This window comes from Haliotis asinina, chromosome 13, assembly GCF_037392515.1.
Source record: "Haliotis asinina isolate JCU_RB_2024 chromosome 13, JCU_Hal_asi_v2, whole genome shotgun sequence".
In the NCBI taxonomy this organism is placed as follows: Eukaryota; Metazoa; Mollusca; class Gastropoda; order Lepetellida; family Haliotidae; genus Haliotis; species Haliotis asinina.
The window spans coordinates 53,357,090-53,381,478 of record NC_090292.1 but is presented as its reverse complement, the minus strand read 5'-3'; the positions used below and the strand labels follow the sequence as shown (position 1 = coordinate 53,381,478).

At 41.1% G+C, this 24,389-nt stretch overlaps 2 protein-coding genes across 4 annotated transcripts; one reads left to right on the top strand and one right to left on the bottom strand.

Annotated features, from left to right (window-relative positions):
- The first annotated feature begins 169 nt into the window (after positions 1–169).
- On the top strand, positions 170–5,917 carry LOC137259904 (uncharacterized). The gene is made up of 3 exons (XM_067797550.1): positions 170–674; positions 3,680–4,519; positions 5,134–5,917. Exons 1-3 carry the CDS (start codon positions 362–364, stop codon positions 5,250–5,252), a joined length of 1,272 nt encoding a protein of 423 aa, XP_067653651.1. The 5' UTR covers positions 170–361; the 3' UTR covers positions 5,253–5,917.
- Positions 5,918–6,456: 539 nt separating this feature from the next.
- Positions 6,457–22,964, bottom strand: LOC137259905 (glycoprotein-N-acetylgalactosamine 3-beta-galactosyltransferase 1-like). 3 transcript variants are annotated; one of them, XM_067797552.1, is made up of 5 exons: positions 22,952–22,964; positions 12,885–12,991; positions 10,673–10,861; positions 9,406–10,070; positions 6,457–8,021 (listed from the first exon to the last, which is right to left on the bottom strand). In XM_067797552.1, the coding sequence occupies exons 2-5, from the start codon at positions 12,970–12,972 to the stop codon at positions 7,737–7,739; spliced, it is 1,227 nt and encodes a 408-aa protein (XP_067653653.1). In that variant the 5' UTR covers positions 12,973–12,991; positions 22,952–22,964; the 3' UTR covers positions 6,457–7,736. The 3 variants fall into 3 exon arrangements, with proteins under 3 accessions (XP_067653653.1, XP_067653652.1, XP_067653654.1); XM_067797551.1 differs by lacking the exon at positions 22,952–22,964 and adding an exon at positions 22,483–22,499; XM_067797553.1 differs by lacking the exon at positions 22,952–22,964 and adding an exon at positions 22,483–22,499 and having other exon boundaries at positions 10,673–10,855.
- Between the last annotated feature and the right edge of the window lie 1,425 nt (positions 22,965–24,389).

Genomic DNA, 24,389 nt, shown 5'->3' with positions numbered 1-24,389 from the left:
CTCAGCGTCATAGCCTCGCGAATCTTACACTATTGACTTTTACCTGGGTCGGACTGTACGAGCACAGCACGCAAACAAAGCGCAAAGTCCCATGACTGATCACGAGACGTTTACACAGTGACAGTTGGACCTACGTAAGATGAACCGCGAGTATCGCTAAAGGATATATCGACGGCCCGGGAAGGTCAGACTGTACTCTATTGATAACACGGTCGAGCCTATAACAACGATTTGAACAGGTTGAGACATTTAGTTTGGTGGCCGACTCAGGGACAGTTGACAGGTGGAAGTGGAAACTCGACAGAAACATTTTACAGCATCAAAACTGTTTTAAAGGGATATTTCCATTCATCTTTGAAACATGAAGGGTCAAGCCCCACCACAACCGGCACACCCGTATATTGTTCAGAGTCCCGAGAAATCCTTGGTTGAAGCTTACATCCTTGCGCTTGTTCTTGGCTGGCTGGGAGCTCATCACTTCTACCTCCGGAGAACTGGGTTCGGTCTAGTATACTTCTTCACGTTCGGGTTATTAGGGGTAGGATATGTTGTGGATCTGTTTCGACTGCCCTGTCTGGTAAAGGAGGCTAACAGGAGAGGGGATGACCCTCGTGATGTACAGGAGAAGAACCTGTGTGACGCCTACATTCTCTGGTTTCCTATGGGACTTTTCGGTAAGATTCCTTACTTCCTTAGTGAGTGAGTGAGTGAGTGAGTGAGTGAGGGAGGGAGTGAGGGAGTGAGTGAGTTGGGTCTTACGCAGTTTTTATCAACATTCCTGCATAATCCCGGTTTGGGACATCTGAAATGGATCCTATGCGGGGACTCGAACCCGGGTCTGTGACATGACGAACGAACGTTACTCCACAACCTCTGTTCATATACTAGTAATAAATCTCTGAGACTTTCGTTCCACGTGCATGTAAAACTGTGACAGCTGTAGTGATGTTTGTTTTGAAAATAATGTTTTTTATGATGATGTTTTATTTCAACATGTAAATGTATCTATGATCTGTCGATTGTGACAGAGTAATCAACATGGAACGACAGTGCTAAAGAATTCCCAGGTGTGATTGTTCTCACAAATAGATCCCATCTGAGCAGAGTGGCTGTGAAAATCATGTGAGATGATGTCAGGAATTCGCAAAACGGGTACGAAACGGGGACGGAACGGGTACCGACACTCTTCCCTGCCGCAGCACCAGCCATTCTCGCAGCTTTTCTCTGAGGAATGTAATCAGTGAAGATCCGGATTAAAATTCATCTTCTGCATAATCGCCTTTTACGGACATGGGTTGCTGAATGTTACCAGTTGCGCAGATCGATGCTTGTCGTAAGAGGCGACTAATGGGATCGGATGGTTGACTCCATGACTTTGTGGACGCATGTCATCGTATCCAAATTGGGCACATCAGTGTCCATGCTGTTGATCACTGGTTGAGACTCGATTACCTCCAGACGTAGCTGGAATACTGCTCAGCTTAATTTGAGCAGCAACACCTGACAACACATACAGCCTGCGTGAAGATCATTTCCAGCCGGGATCTTCTAGGATCTTCTAAATACATCGATGACGTCGTTCAAGTACGTGTTGTGAAATGGCCTACAACGATCCCGCGATACATCAGCAGATATATATTGCCGTATGCACAATCCTGGTACAAAATGCCCCCGAAGCGCTTGGCAACGTCATGTAGCAATATACAACATTGTTGTCGGGCCATCCGCTGTGTGTTGAGTCATGCAATCCGGTGTCTAGTAAGTGACATGTCAAGATAACCTACTTACCTTCCCAGATAGGAGACACCGCAACAAATTCTAATAAATCACCCAGCTGAGAACAATCATGCGGTGCATATGTGTTACGTGTGGAATGCCTGACGTACTTCTGGCGAGCCGTGGGAACGTTAACATATTGACTCAGTCTTGCGTCCACCCGAAACCAAATACCACGAGTAGCGGTGAAACCGATTGCGACATGATAACAAGACACGTCCCATGTTCTTGCCCTGGTGTTGCGTTACCACACCCAGTGACGGTTGTGCACCATGCACAACCGCGAGTGTCTCTCTTAAACCAAGAACGTTTCTAACAGCTGCCGCATTGCGGCATAAATCAGTACTCACTCACACAAAGGAACAGTTACATATGCGTCATGGGTATTTTTCATTCATGTTGAGACCCCTTATATTTCATAATTTATTTCCTCATGACTAATATCCAATTGCTGATAACATTCATTGATGCAATAACCACAATAAATAAGATGAGAAATGTATGATTACCACGCGACTTGTTTCCCAATGTCAACTACCTGAGTGAATGAGTTTAGTTTTACGCCGCAGTCAGCAATATTGCAGCTATATGGCGGCGGTCTGTAATCATTCGAGTCTGGACCAGAAAGTACAGTGATCAACAACATGAGCATCGACTTGCACAGATGGGAACCGATAACATGTGTCAACCAAGTCAGTGAGCCTAACCACGACAAGCAAAGTCGCCTTTTTACGGCAATTATGGGTTACTGAAGGCCTATTCTACCCCGAGACCTTCACGGGTCGTCAGCTGCCTGAGAGAGATTAGACTGTAGCATAAAATTCGTGACAAACTGACCCCTTTTAAATTTACCCCCACAATTTAAACTTTATGGTAAAATAACGTAAAATGTCAATTCGTCCTTTCACCCGCGGGACTTTCTCCTGTGGAATTTCCGGGAATGAAGCGGCTATGACACTGGAACATTAATTTGGTGTATCTGTTCTTAAGACTGTCATTCGAAACAGGGTTTTGTTACTGTGAAACATAAACATATGCATTTACTTCTCTGAATGAGATACACTTCTTCTTCGTAAGTATCATTAACCTGTTCAGAAAATGACCTACTTTTAAGCCGATCCGAATTTTCGAAAGTGAAAATAGACATCACAAACAGCTCTGGTTACACTGAATTCCAATTCTTTGTTTCATAGGAAAATGGTATTTAAAATGAGTTTTAATTTATAATCTTTAGTAACTCCGTACTTGTATGTTTTATGTCGAGGTGTAGGCAGCGTGGCCTTAACTGACACGTCACAGACTGTTCTAACGGCAGAGCTTCGTTTTGAGATTTCCACGATTTTCAGGTTTCCGTTTGTCAGAGCTCGCTGTACGACTTGTCTGCAAGGATTAGAACGAATGTAGTGTCGCAGTGTACAAGTGCTTAGATATCAGATCGTACTGACTAATATTTAAGTATCAGTATAAATGATATAATCTAGAAAGTCTGGACTGGTTATTGCACTGAGTTGCGCAATAGGACGGAATCCAGTCAACAGGCACCGAAACTGTTATGTAATCAATATTTTGGCTTGTTTGGCTTGTGCTTCTCACCGACAGTAAAATGACATAAATGTAGAAGCGGACAAGGTTGGGTTGGAAAAACACCGCAGAACAGCTACTGGGTTGTGAGCTGAGAGTAGTTGAGTAAACAAAGTTCACTAGTCAGCTTCCAACTGACTTATATAAAAATATCATTAAGATACATGTGACAAATTCATTGCTCCAGCCATATCACATAATATCTTGGAATTATACATGAATAATATAGAAAGGGTACAGCAACACTTTTCCTTTTTCCACATCACCATCTTTCAAAAATGCATGCAACACCGTTCCTTCACAAAAATGTCTCTTTTTTCAGGCTTTCATCTGTTTTATCTGGGCAAGCCAGGGCAGGGAGTTCTGTACCTCTTCACTTTCGGTCTCTGTGGCATTGGCTTCCTGGTTGATCTGTTCCGCATGCCGTCCCTCGTAAGAGCAGCTAACCAATGTCCGTCTGAGCCAGATCCCTTCAAGAGCACCTGCACGGCTTACATCCTCGGTGCCTCTCCCTTGGGTCTCATCGGACTTCACCACTACTACCTGGACAGACCCATTTGGGGGATATTATACACCTTCACCCTGGGGCTGTTTGGGGTTGGATGGGTATATGACTGGTTCCGTATTCCCGTCCTCGTCAAACGCGCAAACGACATCCAGGCCATGGAGGTTGATAAGGAATGGAAGCACTTGGATGATATCTACATACTGTGGTTCCCTTTCGGATGGCTGGGGCTTCATCATTTCTACCTCAACAGACCCGGGTGGGGCGTGCTTTACTTCTTCACGTTTGGAGTGTTGGGCGTTGGGTGGTTGGTGGACTTCTGTCGGCTGCCTTGCTTGGTGAAGGATCACAACAAGTACCTGTCTGAACGCCGGCTCATTGCCAAGACAACCCAGCCATGGTCTGGTGGTCACGTCTCGGTCACCTCAACAGGGCAGACAGTTGTTACTGTCAGCAACATGCCACCCGGAAGTGTGATGACGACGCCACCTGGTGGTGTAGCGGCGCCCTCTAGTGGCATGATGCCACCTCCTTACAGCTACCAGAACATGTCATCCTACCCACCTCAAGGCTATGCTGGTGCACCTGTTGCGGGGTATCCACAAGGTCAAGGCTACCCCAACCAAGCCTTCTACCCCGACCTTCACGCCGGTAACGGTAAGTAAACATTTGGGTGTAAGTCAAACTAACTTACTCTTTAAAATATTAGCGTTTACAAGAAATTTTCTAAGCACAGAGTCGATTGTCTGATTTTGACAACTTCATGACAATCATGACATAGACTTGAGAATTACTATAACAGGAAAGGTGGCATATGTTGTCACATATCTAGTTCTCGTAAAAGGCGCATCCAAATTCTGTTCAAAGCGAAAAGTAAACAAAAGAAAAAAATGTATCAAGGCTCGGAAAGATGGAATAATTACATAGAACGCAATGAACCAATCACATCACATAATCTTTGAAGTAACACAACTTCATTTTGTCACTCATGTCACGGAACCTCGAAGAGACTCCACGCTTTACGTTGTTTTTAACACTATCCAAGCATCGTCTTGGCCAAGGACACTAGAAATGAGGGCATTTGAATCGTCGCATGATAAAAGAACGGTTCAACTACTGGGCGACCCACCATCGCTCCTTAATACTTTGGAACATGACTAAATAGTACCGGGTATCCATAACGTTGTTCCCCGCTGGAACGTGTCAGGTGGAAGATGGGACAGTCTTAGCATCAGTGAGCACTAATTCTGTGTGTATGTGTGTTTTTGCAGCAGCAGCAGCGGGACAGACAGCAGCACCAATGCCACCCTCGTACGAAGAGTCGCTGTCGACCACAATGAAGGTCGGGCCACCACCGGATGTCGACAACAATCGACATGAGAAGAATTAAGCGGATCCTGCAGGAGACTGCAATACTGAAGCCCCTGAACAAACTATGATGATTACAAAACTGAATAGTCGAAGATTTTCAAGAGTTTCGTACCACTACCTAACTACGAAAAGGTGTTTGAACAAGATTACACAATTCAAGAAGTCATTAAAGTTTTTAATTATGACTATAACAGACAAATGAACAACACCTATGAGGTTGAAATCGTAAAACCGACTCTATTTTCGAGAGAGTTTTCGTACGAAATCCGAAACAGTTCTGTGCTTCTAGTTTTATGAGAACAACATAGCGCTGGATCAATAGAATATATTTTGAAAGAAGACAGAAACACTAATTTGTAGAAATGATGTATAAAGAGGTTTGAATCAATAATGTTTGAGATTTTGATTCGAAAGTGATGAATCGAACGTTCCGTATTTAATACACTTGACATAATCCTTAACCATTCCATTTACCACGAACTGTTCACCATTTATATGTGTGCCTTGTAAGACAAGGCCTTGAGAGGCGGGTCCTTTCTTGTCATGTTCATCGTCCACCTTCATTGTACCTGTCAAGGGTGACGTCATATATTGCTACGTCATAATGACGTCATACACAGCTCTGTATTATATTTCATCGTCATTGTATTGTTGGCGTACTTGTAAATAAATAATGATTGTGTAGGCTTTGTTTTAATGACATTGAATGTTACTTTTGTAACCGCAATTTGGGTACTGAGTGAGAATGTCCTATATGTTCCCAAAACTCGGCTGGTTGGTCGGTTTGTTCGTTAACGACGATTTCAGCAATATTCCAGCTATATAGCGGCGGTCTGTAAAAAATCAAGTCTCGACCACGCAGTCTAGTGGTCAGCAGCATGAACATCGATCTCAACAAATGGGACACTATTGTGTCGTCAAAGACAATGAGTCTGATCATCCGTTCCTGATTGTGGCCTTGTACGAAATACAAGTCAGTAATTTGTCATTGGAGTTTGGACATACTTAGGTGTAGTGACGCAAACTATTTAGGTGAGTAGCGGTGAGTTTAGCTTTATACTGCTTACACCACAACACTATCACGGCACAACAACAATATAACAACAATATTTAATCAAAACAACTACATACATACCATTTAAACAAAGTATCGACATTGGATTTATAATGTTGATAAAATCCAAATAATGAAGCCAAGGAGAAAACAGATGAGGAAGAGAAATTAAGGGAAAATTTCCACTCCTTAAGAAATGTTTCATCTGTATTGGTACATGTTTCTTTTGATCATATGCATTGGTTTTGGATGCAGTCATTTCTTAACATTTCTTCTTAAATACCAATCGTTCATATCTGGTATTTGGACAAAGTCGATATTTCCAATATGTGTACAGATTGAGGGAAAAATACGTGATCACATGAAAGCACAAGCTTTATTTTATTTTATTTTATTTTATTTTATCTTAAAGCTTGCGAAGAAATCTGGAAAAAAAGAAAGGAACACATATCCTTGCATGTGATCCCTTATTTTTTTCCCTTAGTCTATATACATATATGGGAAATATCGACTTTGTCCAAATACCGATTCAATAAGGCTCCGGTTCGTATTTCTCCTCTTGTGATATCCTCGGAAGCACTTCGGTGGTAGGAAGCGACGCTACCACATAACACTGCCTGACACATGAACACGTGCTGATATACCGATGTATATAACTAAAGAGAGGCTGGAGGTGTAACATTAACGGATTCTCAGATGATTGCATGCAAATACTGTGGGGGTTTAACAAAGCGTGATCTACCATATATGTACATTGTATCTCCACAGTGCTAACATTCACACATGTAGTCAGCTAATGAATTCGAAGTATAGTGATACATTAAACAAATAATGTTGATATTTTTATCAAAGCTTAATCTTAAGAGAGCGATATGTTTGAAATCTATAACATATATTAAAAAATCCTCGTACATTGTACGTAATGTATGTCCGATGCAAACGTTTTATACTGTGTTTATATTATATGTTGTTTACTGGTCACGAGGTAATGGGCTGAATAAACATAAACAAATATCGAGGGTACATAAATAAATGGGCCCCGATGGATCAGTAAACAAGGTATTCATATTACCAAACGTCTCAGAGTTAGTTGTGAATTGTTGAAAGTCCTGGTACAAATGCTCTTGCAGTCATCGCGAGATTTCGTTCAGAAGAAAAACAGATTTAGAGTTATCTCCCTTCAATCGATTTGCATTCGCTGAACATCGGTAATGCTCATCGAGATACAGAGTAATTACCATGAGAGTCCCAAATGAGTTCGGCATTCCCAGTGGGTTACATAGAAATATTACACGCTTGTAAGCGGAATACACTGAAAATAACAGAGGAGCGCTCAGCCAGTCAGGAGCCTATATCTATGTGTAAAGTAAGATAATGGCCGATGGCCTTCATACAAGTAATCAGCTTCACTTCACATACTGCTGAAAAGGTTATGTTTCATTAGGGACACTATTTCAACTTTGATTTCTTGTCTGGAATATAAATGGTTGTATTCTTCATTCTCCATTCCGTGGCATTCCTGTAGTATTCCTCGATTGTCTCCCCTGGGTAGGGCCGACGTCGACGTTTCTGGGGGATCTGGAACGTCTCTTCTCGGAACAGATCCCTGAGTTCTTCGTATTTGACGGTCCGACCAAACACAGTGATCTGATACAAAAACATATCCAGTGTCCTCATCAGCTCTGGCGTCACATAGTGGAAGCTTATAGTCAACTGTGAGCAGCATTCAGGACCCTGTGTACAGAACACAAATTACTCAACAATGCAACTGCGTGCTACATATTTGGTTTCTTATGCGGTGGGCCTAACAATTTGATAGAACAAAGGCAAGGCATCCAAATCAGCTGGGCCATCAGTAATCCCAGTTTCTGTTTGCCTTACCCAGGATTGATTTTAGCAATACTCCAGCAATATCAGAAATGGCTTTCACACTTTATACCCATGCGCGGAACCAGGGTTTTCGGTGTGACAACCCCACCACCTGTAGACAAAGATTCAGGATCACCTATGTAACACAGTGCAAATGCCCTTATATCTAACTACAAAAATGTCTAAAACAGACGAAGCTTCGCCCATGACTGCCCAATGCCCCAACAATTTCCAGTATTATTGAAGAAAAATATGGAACCGTCCTGGATATAATACATTATCTGACTCAGTGAAATAAAAAGGCGAAAAGAAAACCCAATTCTTTCTTCACGCAAGGTTTCAGATAAAGTGAGCGAGACTGAATGTAGCCATGGTTCCTATGACATTCGGACTGACGTTTTGATACGGCCGAGGAGAACAGGGACTACCAACCGAAATAGTTAACTCACAAATAGTAAATTTGTCCAAAACGAGATGTTAGACCAAACAAGGACATGTTTTCTTTGATAATGTCTTTGGGTCCAGATTTTGTCAAACACTCCAAGCTCCTCTCATACTGGTCTTTAGTAACTTGAACGCTCAGTGTTTTGACGGGCATATTTCAGATAATCCGAACTGCACGTGTGGTCTCTACATTACTGCTTTTCTTGCCCATGTTATGACTAAAATCATATATATATTTCTACACTAGTGGCTTTGAATTCAATTCCTCAAGGTAATCAAACTTAATTAATCAGCTTATTCGTGACTCTATTCATTAATACTTTCTTCTTTCAAATAAATTCAAGTTATTTTAAACTGTTATGTATGCAATTACTATGAACCATTTGATGTAATTTTGAAGACGTTTTCTTTTTAATATGCATTTTATGCCTTTGTGGAAACATCTGGTTCTGCACTTTGTTTGAAATTAACTGCTTAGTTAAACTGATTGTATGGGTTATATTTGAGGAGCGGCCTTACATGATTTGCTGGCTTTTTGTGCCAATCCATATGCGTGATATGTTTATATTTATTGAATATAAGATACGTTTAGTAACCAAATATGCAATCGCAATTGTTCCACCTTTGGGGTATACAGAAAATGTTCTCTGAATTTATTTACACTAACAAATGTTTTCGATCCGACAAAGGCCTGGGAAAAGACCATCGACCGTATGCGCTGGTGAAACGAAGCCAGGCGGAGGATGGAAGGGCAACGCCAAACTAAATTGATCAGAGAAACACAAGAACAGGGACATCAGCTTACCGAATGGTATTTATGGGCGGAAAAGCTCGAAACAAAGTTGGGCTGACCAACTTGGAAAGTTTCCGGAGCTGCAGCATGGAAGGTTGATCTGTTGTACTTGTCTAGTGACAGATAGGTGGAAACTACCACCTTGTACATACATCGCCCTGTCTCGATGTCTTCACTTCCGCCTGCGTGACGACATCTGCCTGGTACCCTGTAGCCCTGCTCCACCAACCGACGCAGTGCCTCCCTACTGACAGCATATCCTGCTCCACCACCCATGTACCCATTAGGTGAGAATGGTGCAAAATGGTCTCCGACGTACACGGGTTTGCTGGAGTTGAGATGTGCCAAAAGAAACTTAAGATTTTCCACAATGACATACGTGTCATCATCCGCCTTTAGGAACCAGTCATACTGGTCCAGCGATGTTGTGTACATGTGTGTGAAAGCATGGACGATTTTCTCAGTCAGGGTTCCATGGGCGTCGGTAATGTTCACACCCAATATGTCGGGCCCTGTTTTGTTGGTGGTCATGACGTACAACATCTTGTCACATCTCCTGCCCCACGTCTCGTTGACGGCCTTCAACTTTGTCTCCATATTCTTCTCCCTGGTGGTGATAAAACAGGCCAGGCGGACTTTCCTGGACAGAGCTTCAGCCAGGGAACTGTCCACGGCTACTGAAAGAGGGAAACAGTAGGATGTTATGACAGTTATTGCACGAGGACAACAGTAGGAGGTTATGACAGTTAGGGCAGGAGGACAACAATGCTATCTTAAGACAGTTTTTGCAGGACGGCAATAGGATGTTATGACAGTTAGGGCAGGGGTGTTACCACAGTCAAACACATCAAACTAGTGTATATGGAAGACAGACTTCTCCATGCAGCTTGTCAAAGCGATATCTGTAGTACGTTACGACATTTATTGCAAGAGGACAACAGGAGAATTGTATGACAGTTATTGCAAGAGGACATGAGTAGGATGTAACGATAGTTAGGGCAGGAGGACCACAGTAGGAGATTACCACAGTCAAACACATCAAACAAGTGTATATGGAAGACAGACTTCCCATGCAGCTTGTCAAAGCGATATCCCCTAGGAGATATATATGATCTCACACAAGCGATATCTCATGAGGAACACAGCATTGGATGACACAATGCCATAAAAGATCATTTCTAATAGACTACAGTCGCCGACTGTATTGTAGCATTCAAACTGTCTAGCAGAATGAAATAAATGTCAGAATTAAATGTCACATTTGTGGATTGCAACTCACATGTGAAATCCTGCTTATTCCTTTCTCCGATCTTGACGTCGTCCTTGCTCTTCAGAAACAGGTCAAGACCATCTTTCGTTAGGTGGATATCGTCCTCATCACCACCATGACGGAAAACATTCCCAATAATCGATTCGTGCAGATGGGCGAAATCTTTTGAAAAACTTGTTGCTGAGTAATGACCTGGAACTTTATACGTAAGAAACTCATTCATAACATAAAGCCCAAAACCAAAGTAGGATGAACAGTACAGTGTGCATGGAGTGCTCTGCATCGTCATTTACCCTCTTCTCACAGATACAGATAGAGATTCTGACTCAGCGTCTAATTTCAGTGATTACTTTCATTCTAAAACTGAAAGAATTTGTTTTGAGTTTGAGCGTGTATCAACTACAATGTAACTGCGAGTGAAGTGGAATACCAGGAATACCGAGGCGCCCTCTTGATATTCTCTCATCTGGCAGCAGAGACATTCTTACTGTCACAAATTTTGTGACCTTTAGCCAAACCCAACAAAACTAATATAGGAACAGTTGGCTATTCTCAGCTTGCCAATATGAGCCATGTTAACAAAGTGAAAGAGTCACATCTTTCTTTTGACCAAGAAATTGTTCCTGTCGGACATATAGTGAAGAATCTTGGGGGTCTCGTGGTTCTCTGTTCCATAGCTCCCTATATTCCCTATGCTAAACTATTGAAATCGTTTTTTGTCTGGAATATCAGAGGAATCCATTTCAAGACGTCAACACCGACAGAGCAGAGCAGCATGCGTAGTGACTCTTACACTCACGTTCACTGGATGCCTTTTCAATCCAGGGTTGGATTCAAAGCACCAACACTAAATATTAAATTAAATTTAGATATTCTTTATTTATTTTTTTTATTATTTTAAACATATTTATTCCAGAGAGTGGATTGTGTACAAGTTATCCCAACTTAGTGAAACCCTCTCCTATATGCAATCCTTACATGCATGAAGTGAAACAAACTATGTACAGGAATAGAAATATATACAAAAGGAGAATAAGTCATATAAAACAAATAATTACAGGGAATACATGATTTCCTACGTGATTAACATTATATACAATCACTGAACCTTTTAGATTTTAATATATATATTTGAACTAATTATTTTCTTAAGATTTAGATATATCGTCCATGTCTTTACGGTAGAGCAACACTTACGTCTGTGAACTGATAAAGCAATACAGCCCAAACAGAAGCTCCGAAACCCAGTTTCTCTGTATTGTCTGTAAGTGATGACTAATATATGTTATCACATCGTGTCAAGGGAAATATGGGGTTTTATCAGTCCCTCGTAAGGCTGTATTCCCCTCGCCTCCGGCTCCGGCTCCGGCTCGGGACTGATAAAACCCCGTATTTCCCTCGATAGGACGTGATAACGGATTTATCTAGCTGAATGTTTTCACTAGATCAAAACAAAACAACACGCAACACAACACGTTTCATTGCTGCCATGTTGCTGCTGATCGTTTGACCTCAATTCACCGCACGTTACTAATGGCTTCTCGATGCACGCTTTTCTCACTTCTCGCGTCGTCACCGAGACGTAGCGGGGTGATATGACTTTCGTAGCGGGATTACACGACTTTTATACTCCAGCTACAGACGATTTTCTACTCTGGAATTTACTTCTAGAAGTGTTGAAAAGCATCAAGTCATGATGTTTCAAATCAGACTGAAAAACTACTCTCATCAAGAAGTTCTATGAATACTAAAGTGGTAAAATCTGTAGTGCTATCAGCATACATTCTGGCGCATTACCAATGAAGCCATTATTCTCAACCCAACAAACAAAAGACCCAAAGCGCTATGCAGACTACACTACCTTTCTGGGACGTATACGGTTTACGGTTTACGGTTTACGGTTTATTCGGTTTACGTTTGTGACGTTTTCGTCAGACTTATTGTCCAAACAAACTTAGCAATATTAATATGGTACAGACGCATCTGTCTATTTCGTACAGACCTGAGACCGACTCATTTGTCCACATTGTAAAGCTGTCCGGATTAGAGAGCTTTTGTCCGTTACCGTAGGAATTGTCATTAGGTCTCAGAGAGTAGGCCGAATTATGGAGAAAACAGGTTTACAAGGAGTCCATATTTGACAGATTCCATTGCGGATGGTTCACCTGTGGTAACACTGTGATTACATGTAAGTGTCTGGATTGGTCAGTGCTGTACTCACGTGACTGTGTCATGATCATGATGATGATGAAGATGATGGCGCTGCAGAGCGAGATGAACAAAGTGAAGTATCTCCTCACGCTGTACATGATGGCGTTGTTTAATCGCCTGTAACACAAAACACTTCGGTCCACACACTAACACACGGCGCCATCACATTTCTACCATTTTGCATTTTGCCGCACGAATGCGCGTGTGGGTGCGTGAGTGGGTGCGTGTGGTTGTGAGAGAAAGAGAAGGAGAAATGCAAGTTTCAGCCGATCTCAGGAATATTCCAGTAATATAGCAGAAATATAGCAGAAATAGGCTTCTCATATTTATAGTGTTACAAGGGGCGCTAGGAAACCTCTTTTGCCGGCTGTTGACTGGCCGATCCAAGTCACGTGACCACCGTCACCAAGTCAAGCACACAACGCGTTACAAGCGAGGAAAGAAGAATGAAAAGTGGTTTTAAGGTAACCATGTAGGAAACCCTTCATCAGATTTGAAAAAACAAAACCAAAGTGTTTTCAAATAGAGCTTTGTATTGCATACCGTTGTGAATCTATCGACAGAGAGTACCTGTCATCCCAGTGTGAAATGAGCACGTTTGACAACTCACGTGTCCCGTTCTTCCAAAACGCCCTCGCTCAGCGGAGAGTACGAGTTTCGTTAACCATTTATAAGGAAAATCATTGAATATTATTCAGCTCTGCTCCGACTGGGAAAAATGATGTTTCAATGCCATGTAATGTCTAGTTTTTTTTCTGTTAACGTGATGACAAACAGAACAGTTTTAACCGTGTAACATGATGTATCAGGTTTTGGTTTTACTATAAGACTGTATTCAGAGCGTACGGTTATAAACCAAGTGGTTCATGATACACATGAATAGTAACTTCTCTATGTCATTAAGAAAACTGTTTAGTCATGTACCGTTCTGAGAGCATACAGTTACATTTGTTGGGAAAGAGTCAGAAGAATACTGTAAGATATTTTAGCTCGAACAAAATGTTTCATGTTTTCAATAGTCACGCTTAACTATTTCCATACGCGCCAATGCAGGTTTGCTTGACAGTGTAATGAGGCAAGGGAGTTATTATTGGCTGTATTCACAAGAGGTACATTATCCCTTTACCTAAACTGGCGACGACGGAACATGTTGGGACAGTGTATATTTTAGGATTTACTAGATTATCTCCCCTTGTCAAAACCATGTTCTATATGATCTTGACATTCATTGACCACACACCGATAAATAGCGAAAATTGTTTATGACTGCAAGCTGTATTCTGCCATTTGAAGTGATGAAAGTTGTTGTCACGACGCTTGAAGTTTGATTGCTGTCAGTGTTTTTTTTTGTGTGCTGTTGACTGTTTTCATTACTGTTACCATAGGTGACACACGTTTCATCGTGCTTTGGATATCATGGACCCTACAAGTCTAAGTGATGACATAAGTCTGCTAAAACCATTATGGTGAGGTGACTGGACTGAAAGAAATCGCCACATATATGTTTGAGTTCCATTATGTTTCTTATTTTGAAAAAAAAGACAAAAACAAAAAACTGTACACTTCCCGTGCTTCCGTACTTCTAGGCTAAAGTCGACCTGAGTTTTTTTCACTTTAGCCCTGAAATGTTTCAATGAAATAAAGAATAAAGACGGTTTGAAAAAAAGTCAGTTCATATGGATTTTGATGTTATACTAGTCATGAATGGTCCATGTCAACCGTTGCCATCATTTATACATGAAATCGTGTCATTTGCGTGTAAGTGTTGAAAAAAAATGACTCGTATGCCAAACATGCGTAACCTGTGTTTGTTTGTTCATACAGCACGACGATACCGACGTCTTACGTCATCTTAAATTCAAGATTGTACTCGCAAATTATCAGTGTAGAAATGAAAATGTCTAATTACGATTAGATTTGTACAGGGCATCATCAACATGTCCAAACTGAAAACCATAGCTTCACAAAGTGGAAACGATTACTCAATGAAGACGACACGCACGAATGACTAGTCAATGCAAGCGATAGGCGTATACATAACTGAGGGGAGTGAAGCAATTTTCAAGAACTTTTCCTTGGAGACCGTACAACCAGACACACAGATTCGTGTTTACGATGTTCATCCTTCCATCGGATATATTTTATGAAGTTAGTTATATGACCCTCCATTGAAAAATTACCGTGCCCGGCGTAGTTTGCTTCATAGGTCAGGACTAGGGAGAGAATACAAGGGTACTCGCGTATGACTTGCTGGCAGACTGTCCCCTCTCACCTCTCACAGTTGGATGGAACACCACGTGTCATGTATGATATCGTCAGATTGATCAGTACAGCACTGAGGTTTAAGACATACAGCAAAACAGTTTAGGATGGGACGTGTTCCTATGCTGTACGTCGAGAAGGGTATTGCATTGACTCATTTACCTCCTCCTTCTCAACGTCAACTCAAGACTTCAAGCGCGACTTAGCACAGGGTGTGTTTTGGCAATATGTTCTCGATGTGTACACAGGAGATGCTCTGAACACAAGAAACTGATTGTTATCATAGATTATTCACTTAGATAAACCCATCTTTTCTGTACATGGTTCGAAAATATTTGACCAGCCACTATTTAGAATCACAGTATATTGGTGTTGTATGAATAAGCGACAAAACGACAATTTGATTGTAGTAATTTCATGAAGTCTGAAAAGTATCATTGTCCGGTCCATGCTGATATCTGCAATGTCAAAAGTTCACGTTCAATATGCTTGTTGTCATCAGGGCTATCTCTGGAAACTGTTTAGTCAGTTTCGGGAGTATCCACCTCTCTTACGAATCATATTTTCAACACGAATTCTCATGCGTGAAATGAGACATCAGATCCTAATCACTGTGAGTCTCTGCCACTCCTCGTGAAGAGCCTGCTGCAGTTCATCCACATTCAAGATGACGAAACTTAATGTCAAAGCCCAAATCTGTTTGAGATGGTGAAGTTTCTTTATGATGAGCAAAAGCTAAACGAAATTTAAATGATTCAGTATAGAGGTGGCCAGAAACCCCCAAGGAAAAGGGCAAGATATTCCAATATCAACTCTCGTCTGAGTAACCTGAGGGAACGTCTTGCAAGGGGAACCATGCCGGCCCAAAAATATGCAGACACAGCCTCTCCTTTGTTAAAGTTAAAATGAAAATTTGTCCATAATAATTTCTTTATAGGAGCTAGGTGTCATATAATATAATATGTTTTCTCTTATTATTTTTTTTTATAATATAAAATGCAGACGTAGCTTCGCACTTGTTATAATTACAGTTTAAGAAAAAAATGTCCATCATATTTCCTGTAATATATATTGTATATTGTAACACCTTGTTGTATGTTTATTGCCGTGATCATGTTCATATGTCATAATAAATGAATCTAAGTGAATCTCTATTTCGTTTCTTTCCACTTCAAGTTCCAGTATAACCCAGGTGACTGTCACAACATTCTAATCCTTATGTTACCAGTCACTGATGCATGTGGGTCGACTTGCTTTTTGTTTTTACGCGACTTCAAAGGTCCACGAAACGGGAATAAACCGATCACTGGCTCTCACTAGCCGCCCATAATGGGGGCGACTGGCAAGTGTGTGATTGCCAAAATGGGGTACTACGGCACCATCCAAGATGTGGCTGTTGGCCGTTTGACAGTCCCGGTATTGTGATGAGGTCCAGCTTGCAGTCGTAGGACACACAACCCCACACCGTCGCTAAGCCACCTCCAAAAGGGGACCGTTGGTCAATCAGTTCCGAGTTATAATCTTTATTGCATGACTGTCGCCATCAGAGACATGCAGGAGTAAGACCAATGGACTCTGTGCCAGTATTTGAGATTGTGGTTTTGCCTTAACCTGCACCACGCGAGGCGTCCTTGCATGTGTCTGTCCGTGAGGAACACGATCTGACTGGTCTACGTGCACGCAACCCTGCAGCTCTTAACCTGTTTGTCCACATGCCAATATCCATAGGGGTCTTCAGCATTGGTCATTTGATTGGGTCTGGCTAAGCGAATTAAGGCCCTGTCATAACGAACAATGTTTTTCTTGGACATCCAGGTCTGGGTTGGTCTTTGACGTCTCCAGTTTGCATGTGCTTCCGTACCAGTCGGCTAACAATGAGGTGATTGAGATCCAAAGTGATACCAATTTGACGACATGATAAACCATTTGGTTTATGAACGCACACTGTATTGATATGTAGCATTTTGTACTATTGTGTACCAGTAAACGTTTATTAAAGGTCACATGCAACGTAAAACACAACTTTGCAGATTCTGATATCTTTAGGTATGCACTTACCGAAACAAATTATGAAAAGTGCCAATTCAGTCTATAAAGTTGAAAAAAACGCGATGAAAAAAAGCCCGCGAAATCTGAGTTCAAACGATTCACTACAATTCCCCCCAGCGCTGGGGGGAAACTGGTTTCAACAGCTGTGCTGCGCTGCTCCCATAACGCATGCGCAGTGAATAGGTTCGCGGAGCTTGAAACAGTATGCATACTCGGAGTCTGAGGTCGTGAGCAGTAGTCTAATCTTGGTTGTGTACACAAACTAGTAAATAATCTTCTCGTTACATAAACAAGCTTGTTGATTTGATTCTTCAAAGGCACGACGTTTCGGGGTTTATCCTAGCGGTATATGAACCCATACTGAAACGATGCATCAAGCACAATAATAGAAGTTGTTATCCACAAAGAATCTTACTTTCTTGTGACTAGCCATACTTATAAAAGGCCCATCAAACAGATCATCTTTCTGTACACACGAGCCCTCAGCGTATCAGCAAATGAACCAGCCAATCGGAGGTCGTCGTTACCCTTGAGTGCACAGCCACCCGCTATGACTGGGTTCGGTCTCCCGAGGGCTTCGTTTCGAGGGAAGTACAAAATATTGCACTTTTGAATCGCGATTGTACCCTTACAATTTTGTTTATTTGTTTTTTACCAAGAAGCCATGTATATTAGATGTCATGAATAAGTGATAATTGTGTTTTAATTATGTTTGATCTTTTGGTTGCATGTGACCTTTAAGCACCACCAAATTCCAAAGCATATGTTCTGAATTAGTGTCAAGTAGGGACAATGAAATTTCACAGTATGCTATATGGCTGTATTGTCCGTGCATCCCACGTGTCGCAGACACAAAATGCAAAATACAGAAAATGCTCGTGTTCCATGCACATGCATGGGGTCTTTCGAATGAAAGCACAGTGTTGTTGTGTGATAGTTTGTGACTGAAACGTAAACGTTGAAGCAACAGATCTTATTGTACTGTTCCAAAACGACACGCCGAGGGTATCCAATAACTTGCAATGGAGAATCAATGGCATGCATGACATCGGACTAGAAAGGTCGGAACATATAGTTAATTATCAAACAACAGATTACAGTTAATAAATCTTGCCTTGGTTCAGATTCGTCAAAGTAGAAGAAAGTAAAGGTTCTTACCTGAGTGAGCTTACACGACAGCCACCCACTGATTTGTGACTGTCACCCGTATTATATACCTGTTCCACCTATCCCAGGAAATCGGGTTTACAGATAAAACCTACGATAACGTTTTTATTGTGAACTTGAGATTATGTCAAGGCATCGATGGCCAGTCGTGAGTATGCCAAGAAGGTATACGTGGCACTTACATGTTTTGGCCAGCGTGAACTACAAACAGAAGTAAAGACAGATACATGCATTGCACCTTGGCTCTGTTAGTTTTAGAGATACAGGTCGCGGATTAAGTCCGATGCTCGTTTAAATATTGAGGAACGTGGTCAGTTGTCTATGAATTTCCAGTTTTCAATAACACATACCGTTATGGAATATTGTTTAAACTTTGTCCGATTTTCCAGTGTTAATATTTTCAAACTGTATACAGAAAAGGTGGGCATATCTAAGTGAATAATTTATGATAACATTCAGTCTCTTGTGTACAAAGCCTCTCCTGTGTACACATCGAGAACATATTGGCACAACACACCCTGTGCTAAGTCACGCTTGAAGTCTTGAGTTGACGTTGAGAAGGAGGAGGTAAATGAGTGAATGCAATACCCTTCTCGACGTACAGCATAGGAACACGTCCCATCCTAAACTGTTTTGCTATATATCGTAAACCTCAGTGCTGTACTGATCAATCTGACGACATAATACATGGCACATGGTGTTCCATCCAGCTGTGAGGGGGGAGGGGACAGTCTGCCAGCAGGTTATGCTCGAGTACCCCTATATTCTCTCTCTAGTCCTGACCTGCTATGAGGCAGACTACGCCTCTCTGTCGGGCGTCGTATTTTTTTAAATTGAGGGTCATATAACTAACTTGATAAAATATCTCCGAGTGAAGAAAGAACATCGTTACCATCAATCTCTGTATTTGGCTCTACGGTCTCCCAGGAAAAAATCTTGAACATTGCTTCACTCTTCCCTATTATGCACAGGCCTATCGCTTGCATTGACTAGTCAGTCATGCGTGTCGTCTTCGTTTACACTTTGTGAAGTTACGGTTTTCAGTCTGAACACGTTGCCTTGAATGTGATGATGTTATGTACCTGTCTAACCGTAATTAGATGTTTTCGCATTTACCCTGATAATTTAGGAGTAGAATCCTAAATTTAAGTTGTCATAAAACGTCTGTATCATCGTTTTGTATGAGCAAACACGGGTTGAAAATGAGCTGGAAGGGTATTAATATTTCCAACGTCTAAATTTCTAAACATTGTTTTGTTAGGAGTGACTATTGTAAACATGAAACACGTTTCTTGTCGATAAAATGTCTTACAGATTTCTTCCGACTCTTTCCCAACAAAGACTCAGGTGTATGTTCTCAGACTGGTACATGACTAAACAGTTTTCTAAATGACATAGAGAAGTTACTATTCATATGTATTATGAACCATTTGGTTTTAAAACCGTACGCTGTGAATACAGTCTTATAGTAAAACCAAAACTGAATGCATTATGTTACACGGTTAAAAGTGTTTTATTTGTCATCACGTTAGCAGAAAAAAATAGACATTACATAGCATTGAAAAATCAACTTCCAAGTCCGGATAGGGCTGAATAATATTCAGTGCTTTGCTTTACAGATGTTTAACAACACCGAGCGCGGGCCTTTTTGAAAGGTCGGGTACACGTGAGTTGTCAAACCCGCTCATTTCACACTGGGCTGACAGGTATACTCTCTGTCTATCCATTACAGTATGCTCTAGAAAGCTCTTTTCAAAAACACTTTGCTTTTGTTTTTCAAGTCTGATGAAGAGTTGCCATAAAACAACCCTTCATTCTCGTTTCCTCGCCTCTAACGCGCTGCCTGTATCGCACCTGACGGTGATCATGTGACTTGGATTTGCCGATCAACATCGGATCCGGCAAAGAGGGTTCCTGGCGCCCCTTACAATATTACTAATAATGTGCCCATGTGGGGACTCGAACCAGGACTTTCAGCGTGAAGTCTTGATGGACTCCAGCAACTTCCCCAGGATTAGAGACAGGTAAGGGAGAGGGAGTGCAGAAAGAGAAGTATGTCTGCATATTCCAGATGTCGACACCCCCCTACCCCCACCTCCACCCCCGACCCTTTTACAACATAGTGTATCACACCCTTTGCAAACAACACAGACAAACTGCGTGAAGATTGGCAACAATGACAACAATAGGTTTATAGATCAGATTATTTAGCGCCACGTTACTCTCCCGAGATAAATCAAAACAAAGCGTGAGAACACCAGATGTAGTAATATCTGAAAGTTTAGGTCGATTGTGACACAAACGAACCAGCCGGATAGACAACTTCAACTGAGTCATTATATAATCAGAAAATAGATGTGCTCCCGAAGCTGTGTATATCTCTTGACCAATCCCTCTGTTGTGATTGTTTACTCGTATGACATAAAAAATATAAAAAGTTGCTTCCAAATATAATCCGCTTAGGGGGATAACACCGACTTCTAATAATTGGGGTCAGTGTGTGATAGATCATTATTACAACCCATTCTACAACATTAAATTGCCTACTGGTACAACACATTGCACAACAAATAGCAAACCGACACTAAAAGCAAAAGCACAACCTCCTACGGCCACCGACACCACAGATACTACATACTACAAGTACAACCAACTGCATATCCTTTTAGTACAACATAACTACAACCAATAGTACAACCATTTGAACAACCAACACTGCATTTAAATAGTACAACCAATACTGCAACATACAAGTATACCAATACTGCAGCCTACTAGAACAACCAGTACTGGACCCTGCTAGTGGTACAACCAATATTGCAACCAACTAGTACAACCAATATAACTTCCCACTAGCATATTCAATACTGAAATCTACTAGTACAAATAATACTGCATCCTACCAATAACGCATACTAATATTACAACCAATGGTGCATTCTGTTATTAGAATGCAATGCTGCATCCTATTAGTACAACCAATAATGCAACATACCACAGCCTACTAGTAGAACCAATAATGCTTTCTACTAGTACAACTAATACTACAGCTACTCGTGCAACCAATACTGCAACCTACTTGTACACCTAAACTGCAGCCTACTAGAACAACCAATACTGCAACCTACTTGTACACCTAAACCGCAGCCTACTAGAACAACCAAAACTGCAACCTACTTGTACATCTAAACTGCAGCCTACTAGAACAACCAATACTGCAACCTACTTGTACACCTAAACTGCAGCCTACTAGAACAACCACTATTGCATCCAACTAGTATAAACAATTGTGCAGCGTTCTTGTTCAACTAATACTGCATCCAGTTAGTACAAATAATGTTGCAACCAACTAGAACGACCAATACTGCAGCCTACAACTACAGCCAATGCTACATCCAACCAGCAATACAGCATCCTACTAGTACAAGTAATACTGCAACTTATTAGTACAACCAATAATACAACTAATACTGCACTCAGTATTACAGCCTACTATTACAACAAGTAATGCAAACAATACTACACTCAGTAGTACAACTTAACAGTGCAACCAGTAACACAACCAATACTGCACTCAGCGCCACTGCTTACTAGTACAACCAGTATTACAACCAATACTGCACTCGGTATCACTGCTTGGCAGTAGGATGTGTGTACATGCGTCAACATATACAATCAGTAGATCTTGTTTGCCATCATCGCCTGAAGGAAAGGAAACAGAAGGAAAGAAGATAGATAGCGAGTATCAGGCGGGATATGGAAAAGAGCGTTAACCTGACACAGGTATTGTCTGGGAGAGGCGAGAGTGGGAATTTCAGCGGCACAGAGTCCTGGAAATTCCGTAAACAGTTATGACAAAACGTCTTTAAACTGTATATGTTTTACGTTTTCAACTGCAAAATTGTAGCAGAACTTCAGGAAACGAACAGTGTATGAATTGTTAGTAAGTACACATTTATTGCAGATCTTTCTCAAAATACAAGTGCGCTATCAACTGTCTGTTCATGTCCTCCAATAGATTCTAAAATAATGTGTTTTTGGGTAGATTTGTGTACATAACGACATCATAATATGAAGATCGTAGTTATTTGTAACGAGTCACGACAAACAACAATTTCCAATCACATTACCTCTGGCGAATGTATCCAAGGCTAGATAAAAAAGAAAAAACAGAATTGTTGGATTTTTATTAGTGCTAACAAGTACCAGTAACGGTGTTTACATTATACTGTATTTGAATGTATTGTGACAGGCGTACATTTTATCACAGTGTTGATCGATTTTGCTTGTGATTGTGCAATGACAAAACGTGGTACACCATTTTTCACAATGATCTAAATTATATATTAATCAAATACAATCAACATGAGTCTGTACCGTTTCTTTCAACGTTCAGATGAACAGCTCAGGTTTTCATGTGAGCACTATGCGTTTATGGCTCATAACACATATACACAACTATACCCTCAACAGCTAAGATTCAATGACTTAGAAGAACGTAAAATCGGAATAGATTTGTCCAAATTGCACGCAATATATTGATCGAGACGTCAACTGTACTATCTACGATGAAAACTATCTTGACAATCGCAAACTTACCGTCTCGAATGACCGCCACAAGATACTGGGCTCGTAACTGCGGTGTTGTCACTCGCCTTCAGCCTACTTGTGTTTCGAGATACTATCATCGATTTATGCTATGTTTTAGTTTTGGCTTGAGGCAAGTTGTACGTCACAAACAAAAGGTACACAGCTCGGTGAAATATGATTATTGAATATCTCTTAAAATAGGAGTAACACGACGGTTGTGAAGAGATTAGCTATTTCCTGGACCAGTAGTGTATCCGTGCGTCTGGCTGTGTCGAACTTACGGATGTGTCGAAGTAAACGTTTGGTCTCCTTTATCTTGCAGAGAGTCATCGTTAAACAGCTGTGGCAACTTTCAACTTACATGACTTCATACCTGAGGAGAAGTGGGATGGTGGTACTCCATGGATGGACCTTTTGTTTTCGGATCGTAATGATAAATACATGTTTCATCCCATGTTAATAATCTACTTTTAATATTTTCAAAATCATGCTCCATCAATTCAAAGTGTTCCTTTGACATGTCAGTGATTTGTTTATTTGCAAAAGGGTACGTGTAGGCCATCGGCCCATGGTACTTTGGTCACTGTCCACAGTTTGTTATGTTCCATTATGTAAATACAAACGTACAGCGTTCCCCGTACAATTTCAATTTGGTTGCACGGTGTGTGCTCGGTGTGAGAAGTTTCATGATTTTAACATTAGTAGACACATATAATTAATCAACAGAGTCGCGATATTTTCTCGCAGATAGTGCAATCATTGCAGCACGTTACATGATTCCAGCATTAGTGTAGGCCATGATACATACATCATAGGCCACAATTTCAATATTTGCTCGCACAAACATTGTACAGTACAAACATTGCTGCACATTTCATGACTTCAACATTGGTATCGACCCATGGTACATATATCATTGATCCATAGAGTTACGATCTTGGCTCGCACGTTGAACAAACATTGCAACATGTTTCATAATTTTAACATTAATATTGGACAATAGGAGGATAAACATAGGAATTGTAGGGTTTGTGAAATACTTATGTGGTATAAACGGTTTTCTAAGATTACTGTAAACGTTGCATACAAGAAATGAAATTCATTTTCGACATTATTATTACAGAGTTTACAAACCCGTGGAGGGCCTTGGATATCATGATACCTCCCTGTTCCAGTGTTTAAGGTGTGAGAACTACATCGGAAACGCACCAAAGCTATTCTAAACTTCTCAATGGTTAATGATAGCAAATGAGGCTCAACAGTGAAGGCAGTTTCGAATTGAGAATACAAAGGCATCTTACGGCTATTTTCAAGGGCAGAGTGCCGATTCTGTTCGTAAATGGCTTTTAGTCTAGATTCAAGTTCGGATAGAAACGAAACAGGGCAGTCTACGCTTTGAGCTTCCCAAATATAACCACAACCATAGGTATAAAGCAAGGATATAATT